Consider the following 21,493-nt stretch of genomic DNA (forward strand, 5'->3'; position numbering starts at 1 on the left):
CATTCATCTATACACACGGTCAATCAATAATCTTCCAGTGAATAAGAGATATGTGAGAGTAGGAAAAAAAAAGGAGAAATATCAATATTTTTTAAAAAATATTTCTTCTTTTTTTCTTATTCTTATTTTGTATTATATCCACCACTTTTATTCTAACTAGTTCATATGTTTATTAACCTTATTATATTGTTAATTTAATTATTATTATTTTTTTTTTTTAGGGTTTTAGTAATGAGTAACGGTCAAGTATTAGAATTTGATACTCCCAGTAGGTTACTCAAAGACAAGTCTTCTTATTTTTATCAAGTGGCCAACGAATCATCATTTCTTTGATTGATTTATTGACTGGGATAACTTTGTCATTGTGATATAGTCGTAAGTGATCATCAAAAGTGTAATTATTCACATGATGGATGGGTGTGTCAATATTAACACACCATATTATTAATGAACACGAGAGGTATAAATGTACCATATTTATGTTTTCTATTATTAGATATTTTAACCCAAATTGTATCTTCATTGTGGGTACAGTATAGGAAACAACTTTAGCAAGTACAAAAAAAACAGTATTTGTTATTTTTATTTCTTGTACCAATCCTACTTATTGCTTCAAATTCGCAATAATGTTTATGTGTATATAAAGATCTTACATGGTGTTCCTATCCTGTTTGTAGCCTCTTATTATGAGGATTAAATATTACTTAACAATGAGCATCTTGATTTGATTTTATTGATTAGATATGCAATAATTAAATTTATTGAATTAAATAAAACACTTATGATCTATAAAATTGCAGTAGCTCTTCAAACATTTAAATTCTTTTTTTTTTAACGATTATTATCTTTTTAAGCAGTATTTATGTTTTACTGATTTTACTAAATGGTTTATATAAAGTACGTCTTCAGTTATAAAGCTGTTACACTCCAATTTTAAAAATCTGACAGATATGGGGTCTAGAACTTGTGAGATCATCAAATATTCCTGACTATTAAGTTTTTCATTTCAATCATGGTCGAAATAATGGAGAGCTAAATTTGCTTTATCAATACTTGTTTAGTTAGAAAACATAATAACCATTATATGGGTTCTTTAAAGGTATTTGATGAACATATTAACTAAAAAACTTCCTTCCCCTTTTTGCTTTTATTGTCTCCTGCTTGCTCCACATTGTATGTTCATAATATGTTCGTCCCTTATACGTCACAACCGTGTTTAATAATCAAATGTGTTTGACTTTTTTATATATCAAGTTATTTCCAGCTGCTTGTCATGAAATAGTATTTAGTACTTATTTATTAAATGCATTTAATTCTGTAATATAATGTTATTTGGTAAATACTTTTTCGACAAGTTATTCCAATTCCAAAGTGTTAGGAGTTTGTTGGTAATAACAAACCTTGGTTGTTTGTTGTGGTGCTTCTATTTAATCGTACACATGTGATAGCCAGAGCCACTGTTAATTAAAACTGGGCCTGGACAAAATAATATTGCAGGCCCCTTTCTCTCAATATTTCGTTGTTTTTTTTTCACTATTAACTCAATATGGATTAAAATATTACGAAAATGAAATTTACTACTACTACATTGCAATAACAAAAGTTAATTGTTTTTACATAAAATACAATCCATTTTTTGTTTACAAAATTACTTAACAATAATAGTATTATTTAACTAGAATTTCTTAATTAAAGTTTAATAATAGTATTAACATAGCTTGGATTATTATTTATTTGTGACACTCTTCTTGTCTTCTGTTTTGCAGAAGTTTGAATAATGGTGTCAATATTTATTGTGTGAGCTCATGCAGATTCTATAGACAACACTTTTGTATGCGTTTAATCTTTAAACAACATTCATTGTTATAAATTAAGCTACACTTTTCAGATTTTTATAAGGGTGCGTAGTATTGTTTGTATGAGATTTAAATGAAATGTTTAAATATTTTTTTATGAGTCAACTTTTTTCAGATTCTCCTCTGCCCTCGTTCCCTCCAAGCTCTAGCTCATGGGATTTATCAGCTCCCTATCATACCCCTGGTGTCCTTTATTTGTTGATTAATGGTTTCGTAACAGCCTAGTCATGTTATGATTTGTATACAGTATCTTTTGGAATTAAACTCAATATTCATATTCTAGGTATACCAAAAGATCATATTGCGCTGACAAATAAGAATGTAATGTTTGAAAAAATAAAAATATCTTTAAATCAGTATATTTAGTTTTAATGAGTTTGATTATTCAATTGTTTATTAAGATTACTTAACTCTTTTAGTGCCAAACGATGATATGTCCTTGTTCATGGTTTTTGCAAAAATTGCCGAAGGGGGTATTTGTGTTTCAGTATGATATGATCATATATATGTTTTACCTTATGTATTGAATAACATAGATTCATCGCACATGCAATTACTACTATAAGTTTTTAGTACTTATAGGACTTTTTGATCGGCAATGATATCTTGTCGTTTAGTACTAAACTGTTAATATTTAATGAAAAATTTTTTGTTATCTTTTTTTAACTTTTTAAATATGGTATATATATTTATACATATATATTTATGAACTAGCTATTTGTGATACAATTGCTAAGAGACTGGATTTGCCATTGGTATCTTTTTAAACATGTGTCTATTAAGTATAATTTGGGAGTTGATTGGTTATATATTTTGTATATAATAAAGATTGTAAAACTGAAAAATGTTATATGTAATATTTTGTTTTTAATAAAATTTTATTGTTTATTATTTTGATTAAGACTTTAATTTGGTTCCTTTTATTTTATTCCCTTATTTATTTTATTTTTTTCACAAACTCAATCATCAGACACACCTTAATCAGAGGTAAAAAGGTTTTGATCTCAAATAATAACATTTTTAATTTTTTTAAATCTAAAAATTTTTTTTTGACTTACTGGATTAGAAAAACTCATAAACCAGCTGCTCCATACCATTCCACACTTTTCTGGCTACGCACTCTAAAATATTCTCATCTCAGATCTCTTTAATGTTTTGTATATCACATTTATGCATCGCTTAGAACATTTGTTTAGACATTTTAAACATTTAAATAGATTAGATATTGGTACTAACATCTCGTTGGCTTACCAGTGAAACAAATTAATTTAGGATTTTCTAGTTTTGAATTATTTTGTTTTTCCAGTCTAAAATGTTAAAAAGATTGAACTTATTTATTATTCATTAATAATGTTACAAAGAATTTATTAATATCATAAAAATCTGCTAATAAAAAGTTAAATTACTATTTCCAGAACAAAAATAAAATATATTTTTTATCTTCAAATATATGCATTAAAAGAAGTTTGCTTTTTGAAACAAAAATGTTTATTTGAAGAAAATGTATAAGGTCCAGGGAAATTCTCATTGTATAGAAGCAATTGCTACATTGCTTATTTTCATTATGCAGTTTTGTTCATTAATCAAATGTGAACTAAGTAGTTTTTTCAAATAAAAAAAAACTTGAACAATCAAAAGATTAAATTCACTGCATCCTTTGTCTTTTAATTTTAATTTAAAAATATATTTCCTTTATAAATCGAAACGAATCTTCTCAGCACCTAATATCTAATCCTACAGTCTTATTTAGGAGAGAGATACTTCCGCATTCGACAGGGCTCATCACTCTCCTCATATTTCGCAGCAGAAGCCGGAGTTCTGCAGGTGTATATTGGTGCTTCTATTATACACGTTGTATACCTCTGATTTGCCTATGATGGAGCATATTCTCCCAGCCTCATATGCTGATGATACCGCCGTTTTAACCAAGCATGGCGACCCAGCACAAGCCTCACAACAATTACAAAGACCACCTAGCTCATATCCATGAATGGTGTATCAAATGGAAAACAGCGATGAACATTGAGAAATCAGTTTTAATAACTTTTATGCTGTCATGACTTATGTCCTGTTTTTCTTAACAAGTGAAGTTTAAGCCGAACAGGTACAGTAAAATACCTTGGATTTACACTACACAAAAGACTTACATGGACCTCCCACATCAAAATAACAAAACAAAAGCTAAACTTCCAATTTAATTTATTATTTCATCTTTTAAATAAACGAACTTTTTCATCTTTCACATTTTTCCGTATATTTTACATTATCTTTATATACTAATAAATACATAAATAAAATACACTATTTTGTTGAACTAGTGATACACTATTCCTAAGGAATAATAAAAGAAAAAAAAAATGATTAAGTTATCACACAACACTAAGATGTTCTATTTTTTAATCTGAGTATAGTATGTACACTTTAATAATAAATATAAGAACAATAGTTTTAATTATATTATTTATTTAATGAATATTCAGCCAGATGAATTAATTTTTAATGATGTGATAAAAATTTATATTTTTCATTATTTCTAATGAAGTAATATTTTAGTTTAGTTTAAATAATTATAACACTACTCTATTGCTAAAATATGTTCCGGTGAGAATGAAAGTATAGTACATAAATTAGTTATGTCTATAGTGTGTATGTAATTAATTATGTTTAATACACATATACCACTTAAATATATTTACAAAAAATCAACATCTCCCATCAGAAGAAAAGTTATCACTTCCATTTTTACATATTCATGTTATATACACTATATCAATAAGAACACTTTTAATTTTGTTTAAAAATGTACACCTTTATATATTGATTTGGGAAAATAAACTAATAATATATAAATTGTACATATTATATAATTTACTCATAATAATAAAAAAAATAAATAAATTATTAACTTTTAATATGTATAATGGTTTTTAATATGAAGTTTTAATGAAAGGGGTTCTGGTACAGTTGCCTAGCAGCAAGGGGTGGCAAACATTGAGCTCTAAATGCATTTAGTAACTTATTAAAAGATAAGATAGGAAGACTCCTGACTAAGTTACTGATTCACCTGGACAGGTAACAGTGGAGAGGACAAAAACCTGATGCTTTAAGTGCCATGACGTACAGAGGTGGGAGTAGGTGTAGCGGTGGTGGGGAGTGTTTCGAAACTGGCTCCTCAGTCGTCGTTAGCTTTTCGTGTGATTATTATTTAGTGTATGATTATTATCCTCAGTTGATTTTGTTTACAATTCCGTTAACGGATAATGCTAACCATCCACTGCCACAGAGACTGAAATCGTTCCACGCACCTCTCCGACTCAGGTGTAAATTTATAATTAGTGTAAGTATCGTTAATGGGCGTTCACCTGTGAGATGGAACTGAGGACGCATCGAATAATATGGATGATATTACCTGTGCTTCTCTTCGGCGGAGCCTTCTCCTTCACTACGGAATCCAATGAGTTGTATTCCTCAGAAACTTCGACGTCCCCCGTAGATCTGCCCTCTGGCCTCTTGTCCGACAGGACCCTAAGGCTGGAGAAGGGCAGCTATGTCCTCAGGGACGATATGATCGTTGATCACAATTCGAAACTTATCATAGAGCCAGGGGTTGTCATCGGGTTCGCCCCGATGGTCGGGATAACAGTGCGAGGAGTTATGACAGCAGTGGTAAGTTTATTGATAAATTTTATTTCATTATTATTTTTAACGATAACAAGTGATAAAGGTGAAATCCATCTCTGATAATTTTTTTTTTCTAATCCCTAGTTTTCGTTTTTCTTTTTATCTTTCATAAACCTATTCTTAAATCTTTTAATGCTCTGCAAACTCTCTGAAGAAATATTACAGTTACAAAACACACAAAATGAATTTTCTGTAGTCAGCGTTTTTTATTTACATTATATTTTTCACTGCCTACAGAATCAATTATTTGTATTGTTAACAAATTTATTGTGATTTAAGTCGAGAAAACATTCATTGGCAAAGAGTTTTGTTTTAAACATTTAAAGATAATTATTAAAACACTTGATAAGATTACGTTGCTCGATTAATTAATATTTGCATTGCTAATACAGTTGCTCGAATCTCGGAGATCTAGGGATAACGGACTGATCTGCTTCGCGAAGCATATAGTTCAAAGAACTTCTTGTATTTCGATGGTCCGGGTCTCCAGAGCGTTAACGTTTCAAAAAAATGAATCCAACGGCCTAATGCCGACCTTGAGAAACACCGTTGGTGCCCCCCCTTCTTTCGAATAAATAACTTAGCAATTAGTCAATCGATTTGTATGAATTTATTTTATCAAGGTAGCGTTTATAAAATAATCGATTGTTAACATAGTAAGTTTTAAGTTGTCAAGATGGTTGGTGAACTCATTGATAAAATCTAACGTCGAAGGCCAGTTCATCGAGGTTGTTTTTTAAAAGGTCTCTCGCCTTCAAGAGTTTAAAGAGATCCTAATCCGTGAAACTTTTATTTACATTAATTCTCAAATAAATACCGATGATTTGGTATTTATTATTTACAAAGCTTTATTTCTTGCAAAAAAAGTGGCCTTCAAAAGTTATTTTTTATTGGTACAACAAACAATTGTGCTGATTCAAAAAATAAATAAAGAAAAACGGGAAAAATTCAATTATGCGTCATAAAGTAAAAAAGTAGTGTGACTAGATTTCTTGTATTTATTATTCTGCAACTTTACAAATATGATATAATTATTGGAGAAGTTTATCGGGGGGTGCGGTCAGCAAAGAACAACATAAATAAACAAAACCATATTTATTTATTTTATGCCGACGTTTCGACCTGAGTTTCAGGTCATCATCAGGGCTATAGAACAAAAGAGATAACAACAACATTTAGAGTAACATACAATTGAAAAGGAATAGTATACAAACAAATTTAGAATTATACAAAATATTGAATTAAATCATAAATGATAAAAAATATAGTAATAGTAAATAAATATGGTTTTGTTTATTCATGTTGTTCTTTGCTGACCGCACCTCTTTTATTAGATTAATTAACTTAATTAAGCTTAAAATTAAATTAATTGAGCTTTTAAGTTTCAGCATTGCTTTATGTATTCATTGTGATGGTATCTTAATTTTTATTTATATGTTGGTGGGAGAAGAGGAATTAAAGTTTCTTTCATATTAAATTATAATTTAATTGACTACTAGAAATTACTACACAAAAAGCGTCTAAATCCGCGTACTTGAAGTTATTGAATATTATAGTATATGATATTTTTTAAATAGGTGATGTTAAGTAATATTGAGTAAATATAGTCTTGATTATACCTTTTTATTTTGTGAATTCAATTTGGTGTTGCTGTCAGCAAACCTAAATTTATCGCACATATATTGATTATTTATAGTATCTATATGTATGTTTACTGTGGACGCTTTATGATTAATGAAAAGAAGTTGGACGAGAATTCTTAGATATTATTAATAGCAATGGGAAACAGAGTTGGGCAAGTGTACTGAAGTACTGATTGTGTGAGTAGCCGAATAGAATTTCTTTATTTGTACCAAAAATATTTGAATACAGAAAATACACGTAAAGTAATTTATACTCAAGAAAAACTTTAAATATGAGTACAGTGAATTGACACTTAAATCTTTTTGAATTCTAGCGTTTGCTATTAATACTAAATGTATGTTAAGTAATTATAAATGTATGTTAAGTAAGTACTCATAATTTTGTACTTTTGAGTACATTTTAAATAAAATAATTTTTTTCGATGCAATATTTTTATCAAAGAAAGTATCATTCACTTTCGAAATGTTTTATTTGAAAGCATAAAAACAAAAAAAAAAAAAATGTAATTCAATATCAAAAGAATTTATATTGAAATTACTGACATTTTTTTAATTTGATGTACTCGATTACAAAAGTACTCAATCATTTTAAAGTTTGATGTAATCGATTAATTGTTACACAAAGATTATCGAAAAGATTTGAAGTAATCATAATTGTATAGTACGTGTATACTTAATGACACTTTGTACTCAGTACTCATCTACTTTCTTCATATCTTAATATATTTCATTTCGCTATTTGAAATATATTGAATAAACAATTTTTTTTTTTTATTTATAGAGTTTTTTCTTTTAATGAGAGTAAAATGCTACTTATGTTTTTATTTAAATTTTAAACTGTGACAAATATATCAACAATGACGAATTTCGTATAAATGTCTTAGTCGTGAATCATTTTAAGTTAAATGTGTGATTAGATAACTGCTTCATTGACGACAAAACAGGGCCTGATTTATTTCAAGAAAATGCTGATAAGTAGAAGGTATTTTTAATTAAATATGACTCATCTTCGGGAGAGAAGACGTACGACTATAATGTTCTTCCATGCTATCTTTCACTACTCATCTCAATGGTATATTTTAAACAATGAAGCTCATTATGTATGGTCAATAAACTACGAAACTATTGTTACGTTTTATACCTCATTGAGGTGAAAATTTTAGAGTAAACTTATAATTTTGATTGAGCAAATCATAATTTCATCGAGTACTTTGTAGTTGGTGAGATCATAAGAACATTTTATTTGAACATTTTTATTATGTACTTCCTTTTACTTATGAATGAATGTGATAGCTAATTTAGAATGCTCATAAGCGTATTGCATTATTTACGTTATTTTTTGTTACTATTGGACGAATATGGCGAAAATTATTAAACTAAATAGAAATACAAGATGAAAGCCGACGTAGAACTTGTTCTTGGAAAAATCCGAATAAAACAAAATACTTTTATGTATATATGGTTAGTTGGAGAAACTTAAATATTTCAATTATTTGTCTATCTATGGATATATCTCCTGAGATGTTTTTTTCATCCTCTTTTCATTACTTAATTTTTTTATTCATGATTTTCTTTCTTTGGAAGTTGTTTGTTATTTTTATTAAGTTAATGAGGTAAAAATGGACTTCCTTTATAATATTATTAATATTCTAGGTTTGTTTATGTAACGTTTCGGGTTTCTCCATCTTCAAGAACTAATATTCTTACAATTGTAACAATTATCAACAACTTTTTTTGTATATAATTAAAACCTTACTATCAATTTTAACTCATTTGTTACGTCAAGTACATCCATTTCTTTTTGAAATTTTGTCATGTAGTCATTTAATAAAAATTTATAACACAACACTGTTTAAAAAATGTCGCTCACTACTGATACATTCTTTTGCCCCTTTAGCACAAATCAGTGTACAGTTATACTAGTTATTATCTCTTTGGACGCAATAATATGCCTGTGTGCTGTTTGTCTACCTCCCTGTTGATATGTCTATATTTAATAAATTTTGTTATTAGGTTGAACCTTTTGGCTTTGAATTGGATAATTTTATTCTTAAATGTTTTTCCTGAATCCTTATGTCTCTACTTACATGTTCAGCCTATTTATTATATCACCTCAAAAGCTTAATTTTTTTTTTATTTTTGAATTCCCAGAAATATATTTAAGAAAGAAAAAAATGGAACCTGGACAATCGCCGTAGAGATGGACTAGTAAATAGGAAATGGAATCTAAGAGTTGCTCCTCTGAAGGGATTATACTCTCGAGGGATTCAAATTAAAGAATCATGTATCTCTTGATGCGTGAGCTGTGGATATTTTGTTTTATTAAGGGCTACTAATTTGGCACTCAGTATGGTGTATAATTTCTGTAAACTAAAGCCCAGGCTCAACGGTGACCCCTGACGTCAGTTACAGCTTTCGAAAAAAAAAAATAAGAACAGTCAATCGACAAATCATTTAAAAGAATCGTTCAGAATCGATTCAGTTAAAAGAATCAGACTTTTTATTCCTCTTAATACTCCACGTTCCTACGCCCCTGTGTATCAAGGAGGTCTTGTCTTCTTAATTGTTCCTTAGAAGCTGAGTGTTTCGGCCATTAAGCTTCCTTTCATTACTTTTATTCATGAGGTTATTCTTTATTCGCAACCACAATTGTTGGTGCTCAGTCTTTCATTAAATTGGTTTTGTACTTCCATCCACACACCATACTTCCTGTGTCACTTGGTAGAATACACTTAAACATCTTCTCACTCAAAACTTCGTACCCCCCGGTAGCTCCGTTCTTCGAAATCACCTTCCATAATTTTACTATCGTTGTTGGTTCCTTGTGCATGGTACCGTCGATATGGTAATTTTCTTCCTATTTGATTCGTCACGCACAATTTTACGTGCCTGGGAGTGTTTTCTCGACCCATATCTCCGCAATAAGAAGCTCACTGGCGTATAAATCGATTTGTATTTTATTATATAAAGGCTCACGATTTCATCGTTATTATTCAAAGGCATAACCTTTTAATATCAGTTGTAGTGCATGATATATTATAAATCTGAAATAAATAAGTACATAAATGAATATATACTTATTAGCATGTGTATAAGTTCCTCCTACTTAGGTAGCTACTTCCTTGTTAGCACAGCTCCCTGTAGACAAAGGGCCTTTGTTTCATTTTTTGTTCGACCTCAAAAGCACGATAGGGTCATTCCTTAAAACAAAGCATCACAAGTCAAATAATTTATAACTTAATCGTAAATGATAATTATTTGAATTGTAAAGATCGAATCAAGTAGTAATTCTCAATCATTAATAAAATCCATTAAAAATTATGAGCCAACTTTATATTGATCATATGGCATGCAGGGTTGTCCCCTATCCCCAATTTTATTCAACTGCTTACTAGATTACATGTTCAATTAACTAAACTGGGAAGGAAGTGGGATAGCTATAAATAGGTACAAGCCATCGAATTTAAGGTTTGAGGACAACATAGTTATTTCGGGCAAATCATTACCTAAGACGAAACAAATCGATAGCGAACCCTTTGAGCAGTGCGAATCCGTGAGGTTGAATATTAATATCCATAAAACAGAAAGGAGGAGTCAAAATCAACAATCCAGAAATCATTTTTGTCGAGCAATAGGACAGTCCATCTCATTTTTTTTTTTTTTTTTAATTATTTATTTAATGTAATTTACAACTGTACAAAATAATACAATAGGTAAATATGTAGTATGTTTCATATACACTTGAAAATCTTGGGAAGGAACCACCCATTGGTGGTACTTCAAACATTAATTTAAATTAAAAGGTCCCGTGGCCATCTTCTTTTTAGACGCCTCGGAGGATTATCAGGGATTGTTAAGGATGAAAGATTAAGAATTAATGGGTTAGGATGGTTAAGGAGTTTGGAATGAAAAGACGCATATCTGTTTTGGGTCAAATCTGCAACGAATGGGATGTTAAGGTCTTCGTGAATGAGTTTATTTGTAACGTAATAAGGAGCATCAAGGATTTTGGATTGTAACGATTGGATGCGGGAAGAATTTGATGGTTTGGTGGAGCCCCAGAGCTCAATTCCATATGTCCAAATTGGTCTGATTATCGTAGTGTGTACTAATATTTTGTAGTGAATGGGAAGTTTAGAGCGTTTGTCAAGTAAGTGTTGTAGCAATCGGAATCTACGAGCAGTTTCTTGTCGTTTCAGTCTTGTGTGTGGATTCCATCTCATTTAAGGATAGAAAAGATAAAATAAATAGGACAAACATGGGATGGAAAAAATACTGGAATATGAAACACATGTTTAACCATTGACAGTTTATCCTGATATGGTCACGGGCAAAGCGTCAAGTACCAAACGGTTTATCCCGTGACAAGGAGGGTTAGGTATTCAAACTTCTTCGCTTCCTCTGTTTCTAAGATTGTGTTAATTAAGAAGGAGACGTGGTTCAGTTTTGAATTCAGTATGCCGTCGACTTTGAAACCGATCACACAATCCTTCTCACGAGAGATTGCTTCATCAGTTCTAAAAATCGTTTTTGTTAATTATATAATATATTTTATTGATATTATTCCACCAACTGCCAATAAAGCCAAACTAGACTTTGTGTAGTCTGCTGTTCGAAACGAATAAGTGGAAAAAGTGAGGAAGGGAACAAGGTACTTATGCCCGGATTGTGATGTCTGCTTATGTATTCCATTTTTTAAAATTTATCATACACGGACTTATAAAACACTTTTTTATTACTTTCCGAAGTATTTCCGAACATGAAAAGTCTAGAAATATTTTGGACCAGAATTCGTAATTTGACCAAACTGTGAAAGGGTTAAAAGTTAATTATCTCCTGGATTAAAGGCAAAGGTATTGGAAACGTGTACATCCGGTAGTTTTATACGGTTCTCAGACATGGTCGGCAACAGAAAATAATTATGAAAATTGGAAGGTAATTGAGAAGTATGATGGGTATCAAAATAAAAGACCGCATGAGCGATTGAAAAGTTCTGTCAACAATTTAAGTGAAAAGTCTAACAAAGGAAAGCACATCAACTGAAATGGAGGTGCATCGGACATGTACTACGCTTGATACGAGAAGATGGTCCAATAGCTACAGAATGGATGCCAAGGGAACACAAGACAAGGAAATGAAGACCAATTACAAGATGGCGAGATTAAATAGTTCAAAGAGTACGAGGCTGTGGGGAATAGGTAGGGATCTATGGGTTAAAGTAATAAATTATTTAGGTTCAAGTGTTCACATTAAACTTAGATAATATTTTATTTAATTATATTTGGAATATTATTAATCCTAATAAATGAAAATAAAGCTGTTATTATTATTTTATCTCATAGCGATGAGTAAATCCATAGGTTTGACTTATGCACCGGTTTTTCTGTTACATTTATATCGATTCTGATCCTATCTGAGGATCAAGAACAAAAAGTTCTACTATATTTATCGTTTACTAGCTGAATTATTTAAAAATGAAGTCCACGAGCTAGATAAAACCTTGAAAAATTTATTAATAAGAAAATGGCCAGAAGAAAATATGCCACAAGAACGCCATACATTAATTTCATGTCCCATTCATGAAAAGTGGAATATTCAAATTATAGAGGAATCTTCCTATTCCTGTTGACTAAAAAGCAATTCTCATATTTTATTACAGACAATATTTCTTTGCATTGGCATATTAGGATGGCAGTGGGTTCAACTCTCAAGGAATAGAGAATTTTAATTGTTGGTATAATTTAATATTAATTATATTCTCCATATGTCTATCTAAAATAAAAGTAACAATAATGTATTTTAGTTTTAATTATATGAATTATATATTAATAAAGTTCTGCGACCAACTGAAATTGGTCGAACTCGAGTTGGTCTCAGAACTTTATTCTGACAGCCCTGACGAAGCCCTACAAAGTGGGGCGAAACGTTGTTTACAATAAATAGTTTTCTTTTACTATTTTGATACTTTTATTGACCGCCACCATGACTATCCTCCTACAATCTAAAATGTTTTGGTTCAAATCTCCATAGTAACCGAACAGTTTTCTAAGCATTTTTTTTTTCTCGACAGATTTCGTTATCATGATATGGATTCCCCCTTAAACTGTAGGGCTCTTCTCTTGGCTTTAGCTACAAAACGTAGGCAAGTTAAATCAAAGATAGAGCCTTACAAAGCTTTTTTTGCGCCTTTTCTCAAGCTAATTTTGGATTCGCTCGTTTCCCTACACAGATACGAATTCCGAAAAGGGAAATTATGTCTTCCATTGTACAATCTCTGCCAAGTCCGTAAAAAAAGTCGGGATTCACTGATCAATTCATAGTGGCCAGTGAGTTTAGATATTAAAAATACATATTAAGTGTGAATGTTGTATATGACTGTGGTGTTGTCCAAGAAAGATTGTCCGATTGTGCTGGGCTACAATGAATGGTAGGGAATTGTGTTGTTAGGGTCTTAAGTGAAATTTCACAATGAATCACTAATTTGAATCTGAAGGTGGAATACAGACTTATGAGAAAATCCTAAATAGAACCATCCAAATTTTCGACATACTAGAATATCACAGAGGATGGTAGAGGAATATTTCCTCGAATTAGAGTGGAGGAAATTGGATTCTTCTTCAGAATGCATCCAGGACAAATTAGATGGTCACAATACAGACCAGTCTATAAAGATAACTAGTTGGATTTGTGTATATGTAGTTTAAAAAAAGTGGTAAATTTTAGATATTTTGAGCGCATTGTGACTTTTAACAACGATTTTTGCACCGAAATAAGAAATAGAATATTGTTAGAGTGAACCGTTGTTTTTGTGGTTTATGGCTCTTTTGAGGCGAAACACGAAGAAAAAAAAATTCTTGCTCTAAAAACTATGAGACTACGCTTCTCTTCTCCTGTGACATTATTATTAATGTTATTGATATTTAAAGAAGGACTTTGGGGGTAACATTTGGAGGCATCCTGTTCAAGGCAACTGGAGAAGAAGAACGAACCAGGGGATCTTTGATCTGTACAATGACTGATATCTCAATATATACAGATTATGAGGAACAGTGGCAGGGCATATGACAAGAATTTTTAATCTAGAGATTCCAAAGAAGATTCTATGATGAGATGGGATGGCTCGTGTTGACAGAACAATGTGGGGTGTACGGAATGTGAAGAGTGTCATACAGCCAGGATGACTGGCTGGTTTTGGAAGTCATAACTCACTAGTTGGTTTTAGAAAGATGAATAACATTCTTCAGTGTTTTTGAAAAGTTTCATGAAGTCTTTACTCATTGTAAATTCATTGAACATTTGACCATATTAATGGAGAAGTTTGTCGGTGGGTGCGGTCAGCAAAGAACAACATAAATAAACAAAACCATATTTATTTATTTTATGCCGACGTTTCGACCTGAGTTTCAGGTCTTCATCAGGGGTAATGGCGTAGAAGGTAGGCCTGCAACTGGTTGTTGTTAATTTGTTATGAGCCGCATGTAAAGTCCAATGCCCATTTTAAAACTAAACTCTGGATGGTAATTTAAATTTAAAACAGTATTAATAATCAAATTCCAAGAGAATAAGAGTCCATTAGTAGTGTACAGCATAGTATTTTTAGCAATTGAAGATTAAAGAAGACAAAATGCATCCATAAATTGAGCGACTACTACTAAACAAGTTGCTCAAAAAATCCGCTAGGAGCTCTAATGCATTTACCATTTAACATGACTTTAAATAGGGCTACTCACAATACTTATAACATTTTACATCATGAATACTCCTATTATGTTACTTTTTTCTCAACCCTTTAAAATCTATTCATAATTTTCTCTATAGAAATTCCTATCTTTTTTTTCACGGTTCGGATGTTCTATGCCCAATAAGGTAGTAGCCTAAGTAAAGTAGCCCAACTTCCACGCAACTTCTACTTCTCACTTACTTAAGGCATGTTGTAATAAATTACTTTAATGAGAACTTAACTTAAGTAAACAATGACATGAAGTTTTGGAAGGAAAGGTTATAAAACAAGTTGCTCAGAAAATCCGCTAGGAGCTTTTATGCATTTAACATGACTTTAAATAGGGCTTCTCACAATGCTAGGGGTATTCATGATGTTGTGTTAAATGTTAAATGTTAAATGTTATAACTATAGGATTGTGAGCAGCCCTATTTAAAGTCACGTTAAACGTTAAAAGCATAAGAGCCCCTAGCGGATTTTCTCAGCAACTTGTTGTATAAGCCTTTATGTTTATAACCTTTCTTCCAGATCCTCATGTTATTGTTTACTTCAGTTTTGATTTAAGTAATTAATTACAACATGCCTAGAGTGAGTGAAAAGTGGAATTTGTGTGAAAGTTTAGCTTATGAAATGAAATGAAAAAATAACTTTATTCTGGGACATATTTCCCCTAAGAATAATTACATGGTTCATATAGTGAGATTTTTATCTGGCGAGCGTTTGCAAATTTTCAGATAGTAGAATGAAATTACATTGTTTTTTTTACTGTTTTTTTTTCTCAAATGTATCATTAAAATTATCCATTCTGGTTTAATAACAAAGATATGAATACCACAAACACACGAAAGAACTGAGCTGTCACAACAACAAAATGGCGGCGATCTCAACTGGTCTATTGTGCTCTCAGCCATTTTAAATGTTATTTCGTTTTACCACGGTAAAAGAAGGCAATTTTTTCGATTTAACATGAGTTTTTCGATTTAACACGCTTTAACATGTTAAACCAAAGATCATGAATACCCCTACTATAATTATAAAATTTAACATTGTAAAATATTTTACATTTAAGAAAACATGATGAAAACGTTGTTGAACGGCTGAATACAGTTATGAGAAAGGAGCTGAGTTGAAATAAAGGTTGGTTGACGTTGTGTGAACAGTTAAGTCACGGCTAGTGAAAGTTCGACCCAAGCCTGCACGTTCTCCAAAGAGGAACGAACGACTCTGCATCCGCCCGTTGTGAATTTTTTTACTTGCATGTTTTGAGTAGCCTATAGAAGTTCACTGTCACATACAGTACGGTCCAAAGAGGTTATTTCGTGTCGAAGAAAGTTATCAATGCTAGTAAAAAAAGAAATATAATCACTCTGCCTTTCTAATTATTGTTGTGATACCGTTCGTTACGATAAAAGCACTTATCGTCTCGCTAACAGAAATAAAAATGATATATTCCCTTCTAAAAGTTTAATTTAATGTCAGATTGTATATATTATTTTATTTATTTATTTTTCATAAAGATAGTTTGATTATGTTCATCTTGTCTATTCTTTTGTTTGTATATATTTTAAGAGAGTTTTTTTATTTTAGTATGTATGAGATCACTCATCACTATTACCTATTGCCCACAACTGTGTGGCAGATTGTAATATCTATCAATAAATAAATCTATCAAATAAAAAAAAAAAATTTAATGTTGATTTCTTGCCCTCATTTATTGGGGGCCAACTAGGCATTTGTTCATTGCTATAGTTATTGAACAATTTAAAGTTATACAAACAAATAATTTAATTGCATTCCGGTTAAAATATTTATCCTAAAACCAAATTGGTACTTTAGTAATAAAGTAAAAACTTTTTTTATCCAATTCCCCTAACGTCATTTTTCATATTCTTGTTCGCATTAGTGGAATGGAGTTTTTGATAAATTGTATTTATTTGTATTACTTTTTCATTTCATGCCATAAATCGTCTTAACAATCCTTAGTTATACTTCATTAAATCTTGAGGACTTGAATAAATCTAAAAGTATGATATTAGTTACAATTCATATTTTTATTTCAATAATTAAAAAAAAAAAGTATATAAATATTGATATATTTGTGACTCGAAATAAAAAAATATTTTTTTTTAGTATATAGGTTGTTTATAAACAATAAGAATTTGTATTTCTCTACAATAAGGAACTAACAATTTTAGATATGTATTTCAAGGACATTGATAAAATGAACGTAGTATTTTTAAGGTGATTTACGTTTACTATTTTTTTTATATTTTATATTTTACGTTCACTAATGTTCGTTTAATTTTAATTTTCACTTGTGAACCCTTTCTTGACTGCGCGGACTGAAGTGAACGATCTGTACAATGGCGATACACCCTGGTCATTCTTTCCTTCGACGACTCTTCTTCCAGACCCCGCATTCCACCCGAACAAAAGGATGGATCTCAAGGCCAGCTTTGATAAAGGTGTAATGATTTGTGGTGGAACACCTGTGATTCCTTAAGTGCCATCTGTTCTGGCGGGAGTTTAATGGCGGTTACCTGTCGATTCTATATTAGGAATCGATAGTTTATGTTATTCGATCTTATACCATGTGTGTTTGAGGTCATATATTATAGGTATTGTATATCGAAAGATCTTGGCTGAGATAATATTACGAGTTGCTTAGTTAGTTGTCCTTATTGTTTCTTATCCAGTTTCAAAGATTAAAATGTTAAAAAAAATTATAGCTGATTAGATTGAATGAAATTAACTAAGGAGAAAAAAACATTTTATCGAAATCTTCATAAATATGCGTTACGTTTTATAAATGATTGTATCTGTTATGCTTAAAATGTTCTATCTAAACGATCTAAGACTTCTTTAGATGATCCGAGACTTTACTCAGTTGCCTTTTATAGAATAACCACATATTCTCGTATACATAATTCAATATTTATGTTTATTAAAGTTTTAAATTTATTTCATTACTTTTTTTTTAATAATTTATTTATTGTTATTTACAACTGTATACACATATATACAACAAGTCAATTTGCTGTAGGTGACATAGTGACATGATAAAAACATGTGGAGAATCTACCCATTGATAGAACTCCAATAACATTTCTAGAGGAGAAGATCTCGAGGCCATCTTCTCTTCAGATGCCTAGGAGGATTATTAGGTAATGAAGGAGAAGCCAGGTTAGAAACAAGTGGATTTGGGTGGTTGAGAAGTTAATTATGGAAGGAAGGGTATCTGGTTCTGGCCAAATCGGCAACATATGGAACATTGAGGTCCTGATGTATGACTTGATTTGTGACAAAGTAAGGAGAATTAAGGATTTTACGAAGGATTTTGGACTGTAAGGATTGGATTCTGGAGGAATTTGATGGTTTAGTGGAGCCCCAAAGCTCAACTCCGTATGTCCAGATAGGCCTTATAATAGTCATGTAGATCAGTCTTTTGTAATGGATTGGTAATTTAGACCGTTTGTCTAGTAAATGTTGTAATAGTCGGAATCTACGAGCAGTTTCTTGTCTTGGTAGTCTTGTATGAGGATTCCATGTCAGTAGTTTGTCGAGATGTAGTCCTAAGTAACGGATCTGTTCGACAGGAATAAGTAGGGTATTATTAAAGAAGGTCATGGGTTTACGTCGAAGGGTAAATGTGATTTGATGGGATTTATTGGAATTTATTTTAATCCTCCAGTTTTGGCACCATTCTTCAAGGGTAGTGATGTGGGATTGGAGGGTTCTCATTACTTAAAAAAAAAAATGCCTCAAGGCAGTAGTATGCTAGTATACATTTGTCATTTCCATTATGCATGTGTATGTATAAATTTAATAATAAAGGAGGTTACGAAAAAAAAAAATTCATTACTTTATCCAAAAATTCAACTGGCATAATACACCACAACACAATCTTCATTGTATCCTGCGCATCACCTTAAAATCCCACAAGGCAATCGAAGGAATTAAGAACTGCCAGATATGTATATAACTACCTCCTATTTGCGTGTATTCAATAACTTATTTCGTCAGGAGGATACGAAAAAAAATTCATTTCTTTAAACTTAGCATTGTTGAAAATTCGATAATTCTTCAGCATTTGTTAGAAGAAAAATCTTAAAAGGAATGCGGATATTGTCAGGTGGTCATTAGCTCTAATTAGAAAGGATTGAGGGATTAGAAAAAACTATTTCAGGTCAAAATGGGTAAGACTTTTAAAATCCATTCTCTCTTAATATATTTTCTGTAACCTTAAAATAGAATTAGACAACTTCTTTTGTAACTTCATTTTAAATTATTGCACCATTGCTGCGTTAATTATTTTAAGAATTTATATTTTGCCTCACGCCTGAAAAGAAGATAGCCACGAGAGCTGATAATGTAAAATGTCATTAGAGTGCTACAAATTGGTAGTTTCTCTACACGCCTGTTTTAAAACTTACATTTGATGCGTACGAGATGATGGACGGAGGTGCGGTCAAAATAAAACAAATAAGTTGGATTAACCTATTTTTAATGTGCCAACGTTTCGGCTAGAGTTTCTAGCCTTCTTCAGGGCTAAAAACAGAACAAGATAACGACCACAGTAAGTATAGAAAAATAAAAAAGAAAGTATAAACAGAATAACATAAAATGAATAATTTTACAAAATAGAATTAATAAAATGAGGTGATTAGAGAAGTGGGAAATAAAATGTATACATAGGTAATTGAAAAAGTAGGTAAAATAACATAATTAAGGAAATTAAGCCATATAATGCAAATAAATATGAATATATTAGTTATTAATAATTTAAAAATTAAAATATGAAAAGAAAAAGAAATTGAGAGAAAGAAAAAAATATATGTAACCATAATTTTTTTTTTTTCTGACCTAGAAAAAAAATTAAACAACAAATTAAATATATACAAGAGAATTAAATGTATATACTCAGGCAAAAACATATATCTTGGATTGCCAGTGGGGCATTATAAGATGTAACCATAATAATTGATAAAGAGGCAAAATACAAGTAAAGATTAACAAAAGAAATGAATAGAAAAAACATATTTTGAAAACAACAACAATAATAATATATAGTGAACATAACTAATAATGTGAGTAAGGAAAATTGAGAAAAGAAGGGGTGGTAAAATAAAGATAAGAAAAAAAAAGGAGAATAAAACGAACCTGTTAACTTGAAATCTTGATAATTTTAAATCTAACCGCAAAGTAATTTTAAATTTGGTACAATTTATTTTATTTAAACAGTAAAACAGGCTATTAATTTAGCAAATTTACTCTACTTTAAATGATGTTTTATTAGATTGTTTGTGTTGTGTGTAATTTTTGTGATATTGAGCTCAGAATGAAAAATTAATTTATTTTTAACGTTTTAAAGTAGCTGTCATTTTTTATTCCCCCTACCTATACTTGGCAAACTCATCAATTTTGACTAGTAATTATACATAGTTTTCATTAAAATAATAAAAAATTGGGGTGAAATGGAGGGACTTCTTCTCCTCTTGGGCTCTTGTACTATTACTCCTCTATTTGACCTCTTATATTTAGTCTTTTATAAGTGTTTGTTGATTATTAAATATTACTAAATATAATGATTTCAACTAGTACTAGTAAACGGATAACCTCTCATTTCATCACATTTTATAAATCCTTATTATTGCCAATGAGTTCCTACATAGCGACGTCATGAGAAAAATTTCTTGACGGCCTTCAACTTACCCATACGCTGTTCCTAGTATCCTTGTTCCTAAAAGGTTCTGTTTTAGTTATGCTATATACCATCTATAAATGTTTTTTTAAATAAATATATAAGCGGTAGGGACATTTTCTAATAATATTTTTAGGTTAAGGTGGTTAAAAGTACAATTATTAAAAAAATATATATATATTTTTACGTTTCATTTTTTTGTTGTTCATTTTATGTAATTTTTCGCTTATATTTCATAATTTTTAACCCCAGTTTATTTTACTTTTTGATCATCTTATTATCTTACATCGTCAGCATATTATTAGTTGTTTTGTATTTTTTTAGCCCTCTACAAGGTGGGGCGAAACGTCGATTTTTGTTCCTTTTTGACCGCAACCCAGCGACCAACGCCTTCATAATATTTATTGAGCTTCCTCTATAAACTTTCAAAAATCTCAAAACTCCAGATTTAGACTTAAACCACTTTTGCATTAAACAGTACTGTTGGTACAGGTAGTATGGCCTACCTAATGGTTTGCAGCTATACCTGTACTTAAACAAAAAATATTCTAAAATTAGTAAACATTCACCTCATGAATTTCGACAGCGAAAAATGTGTAATATGCATTATAACCTAAGGGGGGAATAAAAAATGACGGCTGTTTCAAAACGTGAAAAAAAAACAAACATTTTTTCATTCGGAGCTCTATGTCATTGAAACTACCAACATATATTTGAAAACCTAAGAGGACATTACGCGTTTCCGCTGTTTCTTTCTGTCTGTTCATCTTATTTATTTGGACAGGTATCTTGTCCTATATGGCTCTCTACTCATTTTTGTCATTTTTTTTTTTTTCATTATTATTATTTTTTTATTTTTATTATTCTTTCATGACGTTTATTTTATCTCTGT

The 21,493-nt window shown here is 30.6% G+C and overlaps 2 protein-coding genes across 4 annotated transcripts in view; both read left to right on the forward strand.

Moving 5' to 3' along the window:
* Positions 1 to 2,765, forward strand: part of LOC106681805 (ATP-binding cassette sub-family C member 10) — a 46,764-nt gene extending 43,999 nt beyond the window's left edge. The window contains exons 24-25 of one of the 3 annotated variants that reach the window (XR_001343316.3): positions 222 to 460; positions 1,767 to 2,765. Coding sequence is in view for 1 of the 3 variants with exons in the window: in XM_014422357.3 (XP_014277843.1) it covers positions 222 to 333 (112 nt within the window). In the remaining 2 variants the exon portion in view is untranslated. Of the gene's footprint in view, positions 1 to 221 lie in introns of all 3 variants that reach the window. The other 2 variants (XR_010843987.1, XM_014422357.3) reach the window with 2 other exon arrangements.
* Positions 2,766 to 4,738: 1,973 nt separating this feature from the next.
* bark (protein bark beetle) overlaps positions 4,739 to 21,493 on the forward strand; it is a gene marked incomplete at its 5' end in the record, with an annotated part of 138,408 nt that continues 121,653 nt past the window's right edge. The window contains 1 exon segment of the mRNA XM_067049596.1: positions 4,739 to 5,522. Within this exon segment, the coding sequence (XP_066905697.1) occupies positions 5,226 to 5,522 (297 nt within the window).

The sequence above is a fragment of the Halyomorpha halys genome, unplaced genomic scaffold (genome assembly GCF_000696795.3).
Source record: "Halyomorpha halys isolate HHAL.00 unplaced genomic scaffold, Hhal_1.1 Scaffold2.1, whole genome shotgun sequence".
Lineage (NCBI taxonomy): Eukaryota > Metazoa > Arthropoda > Insecta > Hemiptera > Pentatomidae > Halyomorpha > Halyomorpha halys.